At 44.5% G+C, this 18,194-nt stretch overlaps 1 protein-coding gene and 1 pseudogene across 1 annotated transcript in view; one reads left to right on the top strand and one right to left on the bottom strand.

Annotated features, from left to right (window-relative positions):
* Window positions 1-297: 297 nt before the first annotated feature.
* On the bottom strand, window positions 298-1,464 carry LOC141961371 (putative C->U-editing enzyme APOBEC-4; annotated as a pseudogene).
* Window positions 1,465-10,831: 9,367 nt separating this feature from the next.
* Window positions 10,832-18,194, top strand: part of LOC141960996 (ral guanine nucleotide dissociation stimulator-like 1) — a 42,982-nt gene continuing 35,619 nt past the window's right edge. The window contains exons 1-2 of the mRNA XM_074907436.1: window positions 10,832-10,993; window positions 11,825-11,935. Of these exons, the coding sequence (XP_074763537.1) occupies window positions 10,832-10,993; window positions 11,825-11,935 (273 nt within the window). The remainder of the gene's footprint in view (window positions 10,994-11,824; window positions 11,936-18,194) is intronic.

Genomic DNA, 18,194 nt, shown 5'->3' with positions numbered 1-18,194 from the left:
GGAAACGGCCGGTGGGAAAACTTTATCGATAGATCAGCCTTACCTGCAGAACCACCTTCTTGACAGAGGAGGAATCTAGGACATGTCATGTGTTCCCCCAAAGTTGCCTCAGCTGGGAAGCTACAAGTCTGGCTGTGGCGGTAGCTTGTGGACTGTTCACATGTTTCTGGTAGCAATTGGCTTAAGGGCAACAAACAAATTACTCCCAGGAGGTAATCAGAAGATACCAAGGTTTTGGTTTTAGTGCGATAGAATTATGTTTGAAAGGAACAGGGATAAAATAAAAGTATACTATCTTCAGAATCAGCTATTCGAGACCACCAGTTATTCTGTGGGTTAACTTTTGTAGGAGGTGACTTTATTGATTTTTTTTTTTTCCTTTTTTCCATCTGTGATCTCAGTTTGATAGCCTGATAGCAGTTCAGCTAGTATCGTCTTTAGAGCAGGTGCCTGCTGCTTGGAAAAAATTCAGGATTATGAGTGTCACTGAATTATTCCTTTGGCATTTTTAAATGCCTTACGATATTTTTAGGTCTGGGGTATAGATGTTCCCTCTGAAAGGGCAGAAACATGCCTGGGAAAAGCACCAAGGGGCTTTGAGACATGGGAGGTAGCAGTCTGCCTTTCATCGCTTGGAAAGGCTGCTGGGAAGCCAGACTAGGAGAAGAAAAGGCCTTTCATTTCTGCTGCACAGCAGGGTTTCCCTGCCTCACCTGTGGAAAGGCTTTCCTAAAATAGGGTGTAATTCCTGTTAAGTTGTTAACTGGATGCAGATTTTGTTGATCTGCTAGGGTTCTTGATGGTGGAGTTGAGTGATGAAGGGCTGACCCTGGGATGCCATACACAAAATTGCAGAGGAGGTAACACCGTGCCCCCCCAGGCAGTCTCTGCAGAGTCACCCCAGGCCACAGGCTGGGGGAGGCTCCGCAAAGCTTCGCCGTTCCACGCAGCCGTGGGGAAACCGTCCTCAGTGAGACAAAACTGAGAGAAATAGATGCAGAGCGTGATTTCTGGATACTTCCACAAAAGGTTGTAGATTTTACTTACGCAGCAGTGGTAAACCTCGTTACAAGGAGAGTAATTTGCATAGAGGACGATGCCTCCGATGTTTGCATGGGCATCTGTAACTGCATCCAGATAACCACCCACCCCAAACAGCACAGATTCGGGATGGTAGCCTCGCTCAGTACAGTCTGTAGCATGGCCTTTTTGGACTATGCTGCCTGAGGAACTCCTCAGTTCACAGAAGAGGAGGTGTTTGTTTCGGAGAGTTGCTGTTGATCTGTAAGGGAAGCCAAAGACCCTGTCAAATTCTGCGTAAGGGACTCTCGCTTCTTCACCAGCCCGCATGTGGTAGGGACACTTAGCGCAGGTGTGGTTCTGTCTCTGCCAGCAATAGGGCTTTACCACAGTCCCCTGATTTGTCAGGTATTCTTGGAAAATTGTTTTCTCTCCTGGATTCATGTTCTGTTGAAAAATCTCCCCGTTTATGAGCTACATAGCCGACAGTCCTGAGTGAAAAGGGGAAGTATTAGCTTAAGTCAACCCTTCGATTTATTTGGCACTTGAACCCCAAAAACAGTAGGGGACAGTCTCCTCAAAAACGTACTGAAACTTGTAGCAGCGTATAGCAACTTAGTGACACACAGAACGAAGCGCCCTTGCAGCCTAGGAACATTTTTCCTTTCCACAAACTAGCCTTTTTGCTAAAAACATAAGTTGAAAATATTTCTCCGGCTCTGCTCCCTTACCCTAGACAGGACAAACTGTATAATAAAACCAGCCATGATTTTCAGGAATTGATTAGCAGATGAGCCTTATGAAATCTGGCAAAGCAAACAAGAAAACACCACCAAAACCCAAAAGGTATAATTACCATCTCAGCAGCTCCAGCTCAGTAAATACTCGTCTGATTTCCTTCACTGGCCTTTTAGGACTGGTCCAGAGTATCCACTCCAGTGATGTGGCAAGCTTTCTTTTCAAAATCCTATGATGAAGAAGAAAGTTACTCTTGCCTCCCCAACTAGCTGCCTGGTGATTCAGATCAAACGGACTGACGAGTGCTGGCTGTATGTCAACAAGAAGAAAGAGGAGGCCAGAATATGGTGTTCTTTGGAATACTTAGAGACGCCGGGGGATGTTTAACTGTGGGCTTTGAGCCTGGACACCCCAAGCAGTCTCTAAAGCCCTTGTGACTTTTGGGGTTATTTACAAGAATGTTCATCAGAGAACCAATACGCAGGACTATGAGGTGCACATTTCCAAATGGTTTGGTGGAGCTCAAAGTGTATGCAGTGTAAAGAGGGAGAAGTAGATGTGCTGTCTAGGTTACTGGTTTAGGCCACTGCAAGAGCGGTACTTACTCTAGTGTCAGAGAAAGCAGAAATTTAAGTGAGCTAGGAAGGGGGCTTGGGTGCATGTAACCATGCCATGGGTTAGATGCACTGCATCTACTCAACATGCCTGAGCATCTTCCTTAGCTGTGTAAGGATTTTAGTCAATTGTCGTGACTCACAAGAGAGAGAGAAACACAATGGACATTAATAGTAAATGTATTGCTATCTGCGTTTCAAAACTGCCTTTCTGTTGTTTCCAAACAAGTATGACATTTGTTCTTCAGGAACCTGTTTCGGAGATTTTGGAGAAGACGAAATAGAAGCTCACCTGAGCAACACGTAGCCGAAACCGAGACACAGGTGCAGCCTGCAGAAGATGCAGAGAGTGTGCAGGAGGCAAGTCACTGGTGTACAGGCGGTTATAGCTGACTATGGGATATTTTAGAGATGGTGTAAAAACAAACAGAAAAACAACTCAAAACCCCCAAACCCCAGCCTCCCCAAACCTGGATTTTATTGCAGGCACTTGAAAGATACCCTTTCTAATTTAGAGATTGCTGTGTTCAAGGCTGTGGTAGTTAGTAAAGCCCTGAAATTTTAATTGTTCAAGTGGTATGTATAATGAAAACTCATTACATGGTTACAGAGGGACTAGTATATATATATATTTCTAAAGTTAACGGTTACATATTTGTTTGCAATTCTCCTGTTCATTGCTCCTCCCTGCAAATCTAAACAGAGCTCAAAAGAAAGCTATGGAGTAGGCATCTGATTTAATGGTGCCTACTTGGCTCTGTAGCAGGGCTCTAAGAGGGCAATAAAATCCTTGTGGGATTTGGTGAAATCAGATAGAACGAATGTAGCATTAAACAAAAAACTAAATACTAAATAAATACTAAAGTACCCCATAGATAAGCCGAATTCTTGCTTCACTGCAGCTATTTGCCTTTTAACTGAATGAAGAGAAGAAAAAAGATGACAGCTATGTCTTACTGTTGTTACTTGAGCACTGGGGAAAAGTTAGGGTCCCAAGCCAACTGGAAAATGAGGCTCTTTCTCGTGTCTTCACTCTCAGCTGAATTGAAGCCTATGTTCTGCTTTCTGTTACGCTAGTGGGAATCCTTTGTTGGCTTAGACTCACAGCATTGAGATCTGAGAGCAGAGAACTGCAGCGAGTGCCCATCTTACCTGAGCGCTTGGAAGAATTGGTCTTAGATCTGATTGAGAAATGTGTCCCTGGTGTTCAAGAGTCTTCAGCATCCAAAAGAGCTCTCTTATATATATGACTGGCTTCTTGAAATGGGGTCTAGGAATTTCTGAGTAGTTTGAAATATGTCCTGCAAGAAAGGAGGACACAGTTTTCAAGTTTAATATGGGTCGTTTAGAATAAAAAAGCAAATAGGATCAACTATGATAGTAATACAAGGATTTATGATTAATTTATCCCTGTTACTTTAACCATCTCTTAGAGGTTAAGAGTGTTGAGTCTGTGCACAACGTTCGGAAATGCCACACTTTGTTTTGGGGTTCACAGTTCACAAGACTACTTTGTGCAGATTTTCCTCATGCTTTAAGTCTAAGCCATGGAGTTACTTTTGGACATGTTAGTTGTGACCTCTAACATGTATCATGCCATTGAAAACACACGATTACTAGGATTTGTTGTAGGAACAGCATTTAAACTGAAACTCTACATTTACTCTTTCTGGAAACTATGTATGCATGAAATGAATGCGTCAAACTGAAGACATGCCCTCTGATTATAACTCAGTGGGTGGGAGGGACAAAGCCCTTGGGCTTTGAACTAGTTAGATATAAATACAGAGCTGCCTGGCAAAAGTCTGCTCAGAGGAAGGGAAGGCCCTGGATAGAGTGGGAAGTACTCCCAGTATCTTAAGTAACAGGCACTCCAATATAATTATTAAACCCAGAGTCCTCTGGGGAGTGCTTGGATTAAAGGATACCAGAGTGATACAGTCTTCTAGGGAAGGAAATATTTCTTTTTTAAGAGGAAAAATGAAAAAGACTCTAGAGTGAAAATTAAGGAGATGAAAATCCTCATAGTCAACAGAGATTTATACTGTCGAAGCAGACAGCAACAGGGCCATAAAAGGCATATGTGCATACCTGTAACCAAAGCAAACTGAAACAGGGCAGAGGGAAAAAGAAAGTTATGTTTGTAAATGGGAAGTTCTGAGAGCTCATCAACTAATCAAATAGTTACACTTCTTGTTCTGGAAACTGAAGCTTGCTAGAAAAGAACATGAACTATGGCAAGTAATTTGGGAATGAGGGGGAGGATTGACTACCAACTAGCCAATAACATAAATAACAAATTTGTAGATGTATTGGAAGCAAGAAGCTTCTTATGGACAACCAGCCTGTTTATGGAGATGAGAGAGCAATTAGGGAAAACGAGAACTGTGCTAAATCAACCCAATATCTGTTTGTGCAAAAAAGAAGGCAATCTTTTGAGTGACACTTGTATATGAGAGCCACTTGATTCACAAATCAGGAAAGGTTTTTTTTCCTTAATTCAGCTGATGCAATCAAAATGACCTCTTTATATCACAATGTGCATCGGAATTTTCTGCTGTGGCAGAAAACTCTGTGGTTACAACAGTGATGATACCAAATGGAAGTGTGTGTGTGTGTGCGTAACAGGCGGGAAAATCAGTCCTTTCTTTGAAAAAGGAAGAAATCAGTGAACTCCATCTCCCTGTCCTCTCCTTTACATGAACACTTGCTTATTCCTCTGTGAAGCGTAGTAAGGTAAAGAAGCACGGTCCCACTGTTTACAAACGGAACGATCTCAACAGCATAGGCTACTTTCCCTTTGTTAATATGGCTTTGATTTGACTGAGTTACAAGCCTTAGAAAACCACGTACTCAGCATGCACTTCAGGGTTTTGTTTCTTCCTTCAAAGCTTGTGAAGGGGGCAGCCAAGAGGATTTGCTGCAAACACCTGAGTAGCTATAGAGCACGAAACTAGAGAAAGATACTGCTTTGAAGCAGCAGGGACACATGTGGCTGGAAAAAGAACAGAGGAGCTGGTAAAGCGCTTAAGGCCTAAGAAAAGTTTCTGGGTGTTTTGCGATATGTGCGACTGAGACTCCAGTTCCTAGGACCCGCTGTCTCTGCTCCTCCAGGTTGTTTCCAAAGAACCAAGAGAGGTTTCTGCAGACTGAGTAGGGGGCGGGTATGAGAGCAGACCCTGAGGTACGCTGGCACTACTTACCCTCCTCTTGAGTGAAAAGGCTCAGGGGACAGGGAGTAAAACACGCTGTTGTTTCTCCATATGACGTTGCAGGCGGTGCAGTTTACCAGTGATGTGACCACGGTTTTGCAAGCAGCATTGCTTTGAAGTCTTAACAAACGGCAGGCCAAGGACTTGCTGTTCCTGAAGGAGATATGCCCCCTAGATCTGAGACTATACAAAAGCATGCCATCTCCTCTTGGACTGCACAGTTTGTGAAACAGTGCATGCCTATCTAACTGCAATCACATCTGAAATGAGAGGTCAAGGGAAGGCTGGATCTGCTTCCTTAACTACATAATTTTTTGAATTAGCATTGCTAATTATGCAGCCTTATGAATCAGTAATTTTTATTTTTTTTTTGTATGGGAGCTCTGTTGCATTTCCTCTGGCATTTTACAATGAAGCTGGTTAATACTTCCGATTACTCAAAGGCACCTATTTAGTTCTAGTGTCAGCCAAGACAGATTATGATGAACTTGGTTATCTGGTTCTTTACTGAGCTGCTACTGCATTGCCACATCTTTCAACGCTGTTCAGAGCGAGCGGGGAACACGTTTTTTCCTTTTTTGCACAGGAATAAGGATCGCAAAGGTTGCAGACAGTGGAAGATCAGACATACAGTGTATAATGTAACATTGCTTGTGCTTTGATTAGTTAGTGGTTTGAAATTCAAATTTAATTTTTGATCCCAACAATTTTTCTTACTGGCTGACATGTACTGACTGGGCACCCGTTCATCTAAAGAATATAAATCTCCAAGTTAATTTATTTCCAAAAGAGGAACATGGAGGACCTGCCTCCCCTCTGTTACCCTCCACATCAGCACGCAGCACGTAAACGTATTGCCCCTGTGCTGATGGAACAGACTGCATGAGGTAAGTGCCTGTGAGGTGCTTTGTGCTGTAAAGGACCTTTAGTCCTTTACAGAGATTGCAGCACGCTGAATGTTAAGCAGGTCTAAAGCACTCTGTGACAAACTAACTGTGCAATTGAGTGGAAAGCAGGAACTCAGGCGTGCACAATGTAAAGGAGTACTACCAGGTGGTTCTCCTACAGTAACTGTGGCAAAGAGCTCTCTGCAGCCAAGCTACAGGCCAGAGTCCACAGCCAGTAAATCACAATATCAAACCGATACGTGTTTGCATTTCTATAGTCTGCTTAAATTCTGTAGCTTTTGTGGCTCACCTGTGTGTGATTTTTTTAATAGTTTCAATCTCAAGAACTGTAGTCTGCAGCACCTGTTAGTTATCAAATTGAGGGCATATGCCATAAACAGAAAGCGGGAACTAGATGTGGTTATAAAGAAACCAGACAAATAATAATTAATGAGATAGTATGAATAGAAACAGTATTTATTTCCTTTTGTAAGCATGCCCTTCTAATGCATCATCCACTGCAGGGGGCGTCTCTTTGGACAGGCTTTATTCTATACGATAGATTCTCCTATTTTCTACAGGATGAACAGACAGCCTGTCTCGTGGAATCCTCTCTTCCAGTTAACAGGTGCACATGTACAGGTAGTGCCCTTGAGGTGGTAGCCACTGCTTCTTAAACAGAAACCCCAAAACAGAAAAAAAGAAAACTATGTAATATTGGAAAAACACTTAATGCAAAGGCAGGGTTACTAGGAAATGTCTAGCATTTCCAACATGCAAACAGGTCTAGCCCCTGGCGCGATCAAGCACCAGACAGTGGAAACTGCTTGAGCTGGTACTGCCATTGAAAGGAACATCTTGAAACCACGGCCTAACTTATGGTTTCTGTAATGCAAGGAGCGTTCTCCCTTTTTTGGAAAAAAAATAAGGAGGCAGTTGTGTGTTTTCCTTTCCTGTCTCCCACTGAGCAGCCCTTCCCAGTAAGGCTAATTTGCATGCAGCGCTCTGGTACCTGGCTTCTTTCCTTTTAGGCTGCGCGATGCCCTTCTCTCATAGAGAAGCTGTCTGCGACGATTCTTACATCGCCTGGTTACTTTGTCCTTTTCCTTTGCTCTCCCAAATATTTCCCTTATTTGGGTACCGCTGGCTTCTGTTTCCTCTTCTCCTTCCGCTAGGCCCCTAGCAGAGGCAGTAGGACTAGCTGTTCTTTATTTCCAGCTGGTTTATAGGTCTTTTGCTTTATCTGCTCATGAAAGTGTCTGCATGCCAGCTGTAGCAACAGTTGAAAACAAGGAAAAATCATCACTCTGTGACTAACTTATTTCTCTGTGGACAGTCAGCAAGTTCTCACTGGGCTTAAGTGGTCAATGATCTGCTGTTTGAGAACTTTCCAGACCACAAAGGATCTTCTTAGATAACATTTCACTGTGAGAAGCGTAAGGTTGCATTAACAAGTGGATTTGCATTTCCTTCTTGGTGCAAGGGGGAAGGAATACGTGCTCAGATGTATTTAGAGGAACAACTCTGATTCAGTAGAAAGGGCAGGCACAGACCTTGATTATGGCAGGAATGTAGCTATCGCATGTGAACATGATTGGGAAGGAACCAAATATTTAACACAAAGTTAACCACGAGTGTGGCTCATTGGTGTAGATCGAGTTTGTGATTAAAGTCTGTTAAAAGAGCAAACCAGAAGTTCCACTAAACCGAGTTGCAGACTGTTCTCATGCTTTTTCATGCTGTTCTCAGTCCTTGAAATCTTTACAGAACATCTTTTAGACTAATCAGAGCCTGCTTTGTCTTCATGTTCTCCTGTGCCTTCTGATCCTGTCTCTTGGTCTACATAAGGGGCTGAACACTACATAATGGTCTTAGAATGCAACTAAAGGGAAGTTAAGCATTACATACGCTTTTCCTCCTTTTCAGTATGAAATAATCAGTATCTGGATAGAAATCAGATTTTTAGGAGCCCAGACTGAGCACAATCCTTTCTCTCTCAAAGATCAAATAAACACATATATGTTATGTACACATACACAGACACGCATGTTTTGGTAAAAGTTAATAACAGGAGTTGGGTCCTTCTGTTAAATTTGTAGTCAGTACAGCATGTTCCATTCACTTTGAAAGGTTCTACCAGTCTGAGAGAAATTTCTTGTATTCCATGTAACAACACGGTTGTAGCGATGACATCTGAGGATATAAATATGGACGACGTCCGTTGCAAGAGGGAGTATATTTGAATTGACCTCTTTGGTTAGCTGGAAAGCAAGCAAATACTGCGGCATAAGAAAGGCACACGATGTTGGAAAACACTATCCCATCCCCTGGCAGCTGCTTTGATGAGCAAACCACCCCAACCTACACCTATCCCTCTCCCAAGTGAGACCGTTAGCAACAGAATCCAGACTTCCAAGGAACTAGAAAACTGCAAATATGAGAATTGGCAGAGGATTTGGATAAACACTTTTGCACTGAAAATCTGTTGCAAATGTGACTGCAGGGCTCTACGCAATGCAATGTCTGACGGAATTCTTGTGGGGACAAGACTCAGTCCCGTGGAGGTTTGAGCCTGCAACTCATTCTGATTCCAGGGTCTAGGCTCCAGTTCATCAAAGAATCTTAAGAATTTAGTTGCTTTGATGTGGATGGTTTAGGCTCATGCTGAAGTAAAGCTCCTGCTTACGTGCTTTTCTGAACTAGCATCCTAGGTAGGGGCTAAAGAAAGATGAAATTAATTTGTCAGACTAAGTTGCACTGTGTATTGCCCTGGCCATCTTGCAGTTTTCCTCTTGCAGCTAAACTAGGTAACGGAAACAGCTTCTAGAAGCTTACTCATGTCAACTCATTTAAGGGATAAGTAAACAAAATAACTAGATTAAGATTTCAATCAAGTAAATACTGAAAGTTTCTACGAAACACAGACTCTTTAATATTGGGTTGGGGGTTTCTGGTCAGATTATTGAAGTTTGTATCTGCCTCAGCATATTCTGGATCACTTTGGTGTTACACAAATAAACTCAATGCTCCGCCTGGCAAATCCTCTGATCACTTCAACCGTGACAACACAATGCAATCTTGGTTTCGTAGCTTAAAATAATGTTCCTTGCTTTCATGTGCTGCTTCACGTTAACAGCTGCAAGTGGTAACAGTCTCTCCGAACCAGCACTGCTCCTGAGAGACTTGCCAGTAACACTTGTGTGTAAATACGTGAATACACTGGCTGTTAGTGCTGAGGTTCAGGAGGTCTGAGCTTTCTGGTTCAGGTCTCACTGCTTTCATTGCCTTGCACAGTAATTGGTGCCTTCAGCTCCTCTCTGCTTTCCTTTGTAAGTCCAAAAATCCCGGTAACTAAAGACAGCTCAATAGGCAACTTAAGTCAGTGTTTTTAAGGTGGTCGAGATCCTTGTGTTAGCATGCTGATCTCTGCAGCTAGTGCTTGCGTAAGAGGATGGTCATGGTTCAGAGGGGCTTGTGTGTGAGCAAGGGGCTCCCACAGAAAAAAAATAAGGATATTGTGGGTTTAGTCTATGTAAAGAGCCAGCATGGTGGGGACTGCCTGCCCTGGCACGGCCTGCCTGGGGTGGGCAGGAAGAGGAGGAGGAGGAGGAGGAGGAAGGCCCTTGCTCTGCCCCTGTCTGAGCCACCTGAATTGCCCGGCGGGCGAGCGCAGAGCAGGGCCGCGACAACCTGGAGTGCCGCCGCTCGCAGCAGGGCTGGGGTTCCCTACAGCCTCTGACTTCCTTCCTTGCAAGCTTGGGGAAGTAAGCTTGTCCAGCTTGAGCTTGCCCTAAAATCCCCCTTCTGGCCGTTTGCCTTTCTAAGTGCTAGAACAGTTCCAACCCCGTCAGGAGCGGGCAGGGAGCCCCCCGGGCGGCCCGGCCCGGCCCTGCGCGCTGGGCACCTGCCCCGGCCGCCCGCGGGCACCGGGCGCTGCCGGTGCGGCTGCACCCGGGCGGCGGCGGGAAGGAGGCGCTGCCCGCCGGCCCCGTCCCCGCTGGAAGCCGAGCGGGACGCGCCGCACCTTGTCCCTCTTCCAGGGAGCTGGGGGCGGGTGAACGCCCCGCTCCGGGCGGCGGAGCCCCGGCGAGCGGCAGCCCCGCGGCCGCTCCCGGCGCGGCGCCGGGCAGGGACGACTGAATCCGCCGCAACTTGTCGGCCGGCGGTAAACAGGAAGCCCCTCGGCGGGGCCGGGGCCGGGCCGAGGCGGGGCCTGGCGCGGCCGCCCGCCCTCCCGCCTCCCGCGCCGCGGAGCCGAGGGGCCGCACGGCTCGGCCCGGCCCGGCCCGCGGCGGCGGCGGCGTGCCCCGTCGAGGCGCCCGGGAAGGCGCCGAGAATGAAATTGCTGTGGAAAGCGAAAATGGTAACCGGGCGTCCCGTCCGCCCCTTGCCCTGCCCGCGGGGTGCCGGTGCCGGCGGGGTGGCCCGGGCGCGCCGCTCCCCGCAGCCTCGCCGGAGCCGCAGCGCGCTGCCGCCTCCCTGCTCGTCGCCGCTCGGAGCGATGCTGCCTTCCCCAGGAACCGTGAGCCCGTGCCTGGGGCCGGGAGGGTGCTCCGGAGGGGGGCAGTCCCCCACCCCCGGGAGAAGCGGGGACGCGGGGGCTCTGCCTGCGCTTTTGTCCGGGTAATCAGCTGGGGAACGAGGAGTCATTGCAGCACCTGTTCGCTTCAAGTTTGGAGGACGTTGCGCTACTTCTTTTTCTGTTATCCTTGTTATTTTTTTTAACCCGCTTTCTAGTGTTTGTGAGTTTTAAAGCCTCGACTCCGTAAAGTTTTTCGTAGCTTGGAATAATAGGTTTTGAAAAGCAAACCACCGGCTCTTTGGATCCGTCCTGTCAAAAGAAATAAAAGGTTGGTGTATTTTAAACTTCGAAGCTAACAAGCATTTAAAGGCTGCCTGCCTAAGTAATTCTGCAGTTTTAAAAAGTGCAATTCCTTCCATAAATGAAAGGCCAAAGAGATTAATTGCTTTGGGAAAGGGGGGAGGGGAGGGAAGAGAAGATTGCTAATCAAACCCAAACCGTTTCCTTAGAAAAGACTTTATACAACTATTTAAAGTACGTGCTAGTCTAGGAAAAACAGTTGAATGGGAAGTCAAGGTATCTTGATACCACAGGAGAGGACAGTTTGCCAAGAGTATCTCCAGAACATATCCTCAATCTGAAAGTATCCCGTATTGCTTTGATTGTTGTATTTACTTTGTGCAGCCCATCTTCTGCCCTCAGGTCTGTGTGAAGCAGTACAGCACCTGGGGTAGAGTGCGGTTAGCAGAGGAGTGAAAATGTTCTTTTTCTCTCTCTCTTTTTGTTTTGTTTTGTTTTGTTTTTTTTCCCCCTTTCTCCTTTCCCTGGCAGAGCGCAATTCAGGATGTGGATGAAGAGGTGGAAGAGGGAGCCGTTTTCCATGTCACCCTGAAACGAGTGCAGGTTCAGCACGCTGCCAAGGAAGGAGCAAACTGGATAGGCGTAAGTAAAGCTGGCGCGGTGGCGTTTTGGAAGGCTGTTCATGGGCTTTGGAGCCTGCTCCAGGGAGCTGAATTCCACACGAATCGCTAGGATAGTAACTTTTAGCACTGACTGCTCTCACTGTTGAAAAAACCCAAAACGCTGAAGTTGACTGCCTGGGTCATCTGAAATAACTCTCTCCTTGTGTTGACTCTTTTCTTGACATGCAGACAAGCTTTGACCAGTTGTGGCGAGGGGTCGGATGATACTTAGTGCAGGAGTAAGGATCTTAGCTTATGGCCTGAGAAGCTGAACATTTAGCAGTTGTTTCAGACTGGGCTATGGCTTGTTTCTGCTGCTAGGAACCTATCTCAGGTCTTCCAAATTAGTAGTCATAGTATTTTGACTAATGAAGATCTGTCGGAAGTTAGCGGAAACTTCCTGAGAAGTTAAGTGAATATAGGTTTGGGTCTTATTTTTGTAGTGCTTTCTCAGCTAGGTTAGAAATTACTTGTCTGCATGTCTGCAGGAATTCCAGCCCTGTACTGTTTGTCAAAGGTACATTTCAAAGCATGAAGGCTTTAGTGGTAAGTAGATTGAGCTTAAATGCACACGCACTCAATTTGGCATGCTGCCCAGTGCTTCACCTCTGTCAGGCCAAGTCCCCAGCTGATAGAAAATGTCCTCACTTCATTGGAATCAGTGCAGCTGTGGCAGTTTGAGCCAGATCTTCAGGAGCTGGCTCTAGCTTTCGTATTGTTTTGTTATGTTTCTATATTTTCTTCAGGATCAGAGGCAATGATGTAAGAACTTGGTTTGATGTAGTATCCAGATTGATGTTTTAAAGACTTTTAAAACTGCCCCGAGACTTACATCAAATCGTGTTCTTGTGAAGTTCCATGACATAAAGCAATGCAGCGGTGCTGAACCCACAGTCAAGAAAGATAAGCAAATTCTGTCCTGCATAGAGATAGTGCTTAGAAGCTCCCCTTCCTATGTTTCCAAGAAGTACATAGAGTTCCAGTCAGAACAGATAATTTCAAATCTGCTTCCTTCGAGTGTCAGATTTCCCACCTGTGCCTCCTGTTTTTCCCAGGAAAAAATAGTAGGAAGTATTTACGAGCTCCTGTAAATAGATCAGGCTAGAGAAAAAGGCATATTGGTAACTGGAATAAAAGTTTTAAGAGGAGTAGCAAGGCATTTGAATGACGTGGCTAGAAAGAGAAGGTTGTATGAGGTTCAGCTTACTCCCGAGGCTGTAAAGGCAGCCTATAGGGAGGCTGGCACCTGTGTGTTGAACCGGATGGTGCTATTGTCCATGAAGCAAAGACAGCAAAGCAGAAAAGACGGGTGAAAAATTTAGAGTTCTGTGGTGTTTGTTGGTCTTGAACTGACAGCCAGGTACCCATGAAATGAACCAAGGACAAGCTGAATCATAGCTTAGCCAGAAGCAGATAAGAACAGTAGAGCAGTGGCTGTAAAAGTAGATTAGCTGCTGAACACCTGAATTTCTGTTGCCAGGAGCAGTATGCTGACAGAGTATGAGTGGCGTCGGGAGAGGTGAACTCCAGTCAGTGGTTTTATGTAAATAGTAAACTGAAAAGTAAACAGTTAGTTGGCAGAGAAAGGAAAAAGCAGCAGGTAGAGAAGGAAGTGGAGAGATGGGGGGAATGTTTAAGAGGTGAGAGACTGAAAGAGATTTTGATTAGCTGAGGGATGGGACTGTGGAGGGCAAAAGGGGCAAGAGAAAGTGTATGATGTGGATGGCATCCACTGGACAAATGAAAGGATTAGAGGACGACGACGGGAAAGAAACTTCTGCATTTGTGAAATGATAGAAATGAGAATTGTTCAAGGGTTCCTTTGCAAGGAGGAACAAGGGCTGGAGAATTTGAGGAGCTGGGACTGCAGGTGTGGAATGAGATTGAATTGAAATACTGAAACTGCTTGACTGTGGAGGGGACACAGTTGAAGATAGGAGGGATGGAAAAAAGGCCTTTCTCTTGAAGATGCTTGGCCTGGTGGTTGTGTTTGTGCCGTATGCCAGTGGATGCATACACTGAAGATGAACCACAGCTAGGGGCTAGCAGAATGGGCCTTACGTTAGTGGAAAGAGAAAAGAAGGAATGGGGTAAGACAGTAAGGCAGGAAGAAAATGATTGACCATGTAAATAGCAAAGAGGCAAGTGAGGGGGTAGTTTAAGGCTACCTGGTTAGAGGAATGTTCTCAGCAACTGGCCAGAATTGTACCAAGGCAGTAGATACTAGTGCCGGCCAGTTCTTTCATCCAGTATGAGGTGATGCTGTGTCAGTGCGATTTGCCTTAAGTTCTGTAGAAAGGTAAGTAGAGTAGGTCTGTGAGATGCTTAGCTTTACAGTGGCACACTTGGAAACTGTGGAATGTGTTTGGTGAAGTCAAGTAAGGTAGGAAGTTCAGATAGTTGAATGTATGAGCTTGGAAGTTGGAGAGACCAAACTGCAAACACTACCTTGACTTCTAGTTTGAATAAGGGAAAAAACCTTTCAGACCAGGGTGCATGAATAATGATCTAAGAAAGATTTTATTTTTTTTTTTTAGGAGTTAGACTTTGAGAAATAGAGAAAAGCTCTTGTCAGCAGAGAAAGCTGTATCTAAGAGTTAAACTAAGAGTTGGTGAAGTCAAGCCTCACAAAGGAAGTGAACACAAACAGATCAAGTTTTGTCAGCCATATGAGAACAACAAAAGAATAAGTCTGCTTCCTAGAGAGAATGAGATAGGAATTAAAATTAATCTATATATAACCCAAAAAACCAAATGAATTTTTACCTGTTTTCTATAAGGATGACAAAGGTCAACCTAGAGGTTGATGGTAATGATGGCGCGTGGGGCTTTTTCATGTCTTCAAGCTTTGTCTCCGAGAGCTTAATGTGCCCATGCTGGGCATCTGGTAGTGTCCAGCCCCAAACTACCAAGGAACGGGTGTAAGAAATGATAGTCAAGCAGCAAGAAGTTTTAATTCATCGATCAAGTCAGAAATGCTGTTGTATGGCTGGAGAACAGCAGCGGTGCCTGTATTTGGCGTGGGGAAGGTGTGATTTAGGTGGGTAGGAGACAGTGATCTCATGAAGATAACTGCTCTGATTTAAAAAAGCTGTGGGCTTAAACTGTTTGAAAATCTGCTCATCTTGAATCTTGAAATCACTGAAAAAAATTAGGGATGATAAAATATTTTTAAGTACCTGTTGAAGAGGAGCTGCTGCTGCAGCTTTAATATGTGAAATAATATAAGCACGAACAATCCCTACAAGTCTCTTAAAATGATTTCTAGCAGTTTAATGTTTTGCTGACAAACTCAGTTTTAGATTTTCAGGGTTTGGTGTTGGTTTTTTGGTTTGCTTTGGTTTTTGGTGTGGGGTTTGTTTTTATTTTTTTTTTAACTTTCTCCCAGTATGATATCTTGGGGAAGTTGCAGTGTTGCAATTAGCAGAGAAATTTGTGCGCGTATCGTACTTGGGAGCAGATTCAGCCCTTGTTTGGTACACATTCACCTTAGTGAATGAGACGCCTTTACACACGCTGAGTAGAATATGGCCGTAAATCAGTACATCATGGTTTGGACAATCTGCTGGATAGAAAATTAATAGTTAAATACGGTGGTGCAGGCGTTCTTCCCTGTTTGAAAGTGGTTGCATTGTATAAGTGGTTATTGTCAAAAGTCTATTTTAATTGTACGATGAAAAGTCAGCAAGAAAATGTAGTGGTTTTTTTTCTCCTGAGCAAGTTTTGCTTCGGGAAAATTTGAATGGAGGCGGGCGATGTATAGCACCAATAACAAACAGTATTCTTATAGTGTTTCTGTAATGGTGATGCCATATATAATTCTATATGTACCTTTAAGTCAGGTGTATAACAGATTATACACCTTTATATCAGCCATGAGATCCACGGAACAAAGTTTTTCAAGTTATTCTGGTGTAATTTCACTCATTCCCTGTGGGGTTGCGTTTGGGGTAACAGTGGGGTTTGGTGCAGTAGTACTGTGTGTTGCCTTGTCTATTTATAAGAGGTATGAATGGGTTCATGACACAAGCCCAAGTTGCCAGTCTGTTTGAGCAGATGTAAACCCACAGTGCTTCCAGAAATTCTTACAGCTTGCACCCAAGCTTGTGTTCCCTGCATCAGCCTGTGTGTTTCTGCAGCCGTGGGGTGAACTTGTGCGGGTTAAACCTGAGCCTACGAGGTGAAATAAAGGGCTCTGTTTTGGCTGGACCACTTTCCCAGCCCACTTGGCTGCAGCAGGTGGACAGAAAAGGGCCTCTGGGAATGGCTTCTTTCAGTGTCTTAAACTCAGGGTGGAATGGTGCCATTTTGCAGTTGAGATGTGGCTGCAAGTCTCCTAGGGCCTCTGCTTACCTACTGCATCTATACTCTTTACGGGCTGTTGACAGGTCTTTGTGTCTTGATGGTGCAAGATGATCCTGGCTCTTCCAGGCCTTCCTACAGACACAGAGGCACTTTTCTGCCAAAAATCTGTGCCTGGGCCCACTTCTTGTTAGAAAGCCCAGAACACTGTGGGATACTGCTGTTATTCCTGATTTTTCTTTTCCTGTCTGGTCTGTTTGTTTGGTTTTGGTTTTGGGGTTTTGTTTTTGTTTTTTAATACAGGAGGTTGTATTTTAATGTAGCAGTAAGAGTTTGTTGGACCTTGTTTAAGCTGGGAAATGAGATGTCCTCGTGCCAGAGTAGCAGGGCTTTAGACTAATATTAAAGACCTCTATCTTGTTTTAAACAAAAAAGGGTGTCTATTGTAAATAATTCAAAAGCAATGGAAGGTCGTGATGTAAATATGAAGTGGATGGGTGATCCGTTCCTAATTATTTTATGAATAGGTTAACTTTTTTCTTTGTGCTTTTGTCAATATACCAAGCCAGAGTTGGTAGTGACTCTAAGTCATTAAGATGCCGTCTTCATGTCCTCAGTCTAGTCCCAAGGTGTTGTGTTAATGTTGGAATATCGTTAGCCTTGTTGTTTCTAACTCATACCTTAGCAGGCAGTTTCTGGAGCAAAACGTCTGGTCAAACTGTCCATGAACTTCATATTCAGTCCTGGTGGTGGTTGGTCGGGATGAATTTGAGACACGTCAAGGAACCATGGAGAAACTCAGAATATGGATTGTCTTGTTACTTAGGGGAGCCTCTCAGTCTGTACAAATAACCGACTCGATATTCCAAACTCAGAAGAGCTGTTAAATTATAAACCGTTACTGTAAGGCTGTGAAATGTGACCTAATGATATGCTGTTACTGCGTGATCTCATGATACAGCAGAAGCTCTTACTAGGAGGGGAGGCTGTGATTCCGAAGAGAACCATCACAGCAGTCCCAGCTGAAGACATGCTGTGGGTGAGTATGTAAGGAGGAAATCTGCAGCGGAATAATGCTGCGATGAAAATGGTTGAACTCCTTAGTTTTTATCCTGAGGTTGCAGGAGAGTTGATGATGCAAAGACTAAGTACTAGAGTGTTGTGTGTTCATGTCCAGTGCAAGTTTGTTTCCTGTAGTATTCTTCTACTGATATATCTAATCTAACCTAAGAAGATTTAAGATTCCCTCCCCCCCCCCTTGAAATATTTCATGACGGCTTGATTTCTCCTTTGCATAATGCCATTAATCCTAGCTAGGATTTGACTTTGTAAAGTCAGTGGAAGTGAATAAAAGTAACTACTTCAAAAAGGTATTTCATTCGTTCAGATGATCTTCCAATAGTTTATTAACATAAATCATAGTGATGTCTGGGGATTTTTGACAGGATTTTTCATTTCACTCATGGTTGCGGACACTCGAATGGGCTCAAGCCATTTCTTTCTCTCAAGGAAAATTACTTTTTTGTTACTGGAGTTCCATTAGTGCTGGTGATATGTGATTATGCACGTCATGTAACTGTGACTGAGGTAAAAGAGCAGGTGTGTCACGGCATGTTTTCCTCAAGCTGAGGATGCAGTCCATCAGTCAGTTTGGTCCCCATTAAACAGCAGCAGGAGAAAGAGAACTGTACACCTCCCCATGCTGCCTCTGTAGTTCGGCCTTTCTTAGGTTAGTGATCTGAACATTCCTTCCCAGAGACAGTCAACTCAAGAGGTAGAGGGAAATCTTCTGTTTGATTGCTCTTGTTGATGTATTTGATTTATAATCTCATTTTAAAGTTTTTATCCCACATACTTAACAAATCAGTATTTAAAGTAGTCACAAAAATAATTTTCTGAACCGTCCTCTAAATAATGGCAGAATTGAAGGGAATGTT

This window comes from Athene noctua, chromosome 5 (assembly GCF_965140245.1).
Source record: "Athene noctua chromosome 5, bAthNoc1.hap1.1, whole genome shotgun sequence".
Lineage (NCBI taxonomy): Eukaryota > Metazoa > Chordata > Aves > Strigiformes > Strigidae > Athene > Athene noctua.
Note: the sequence above shows the minus strand (reverse complement) of the source record. Positions and strands in the feature narration are given on the sequence as shown.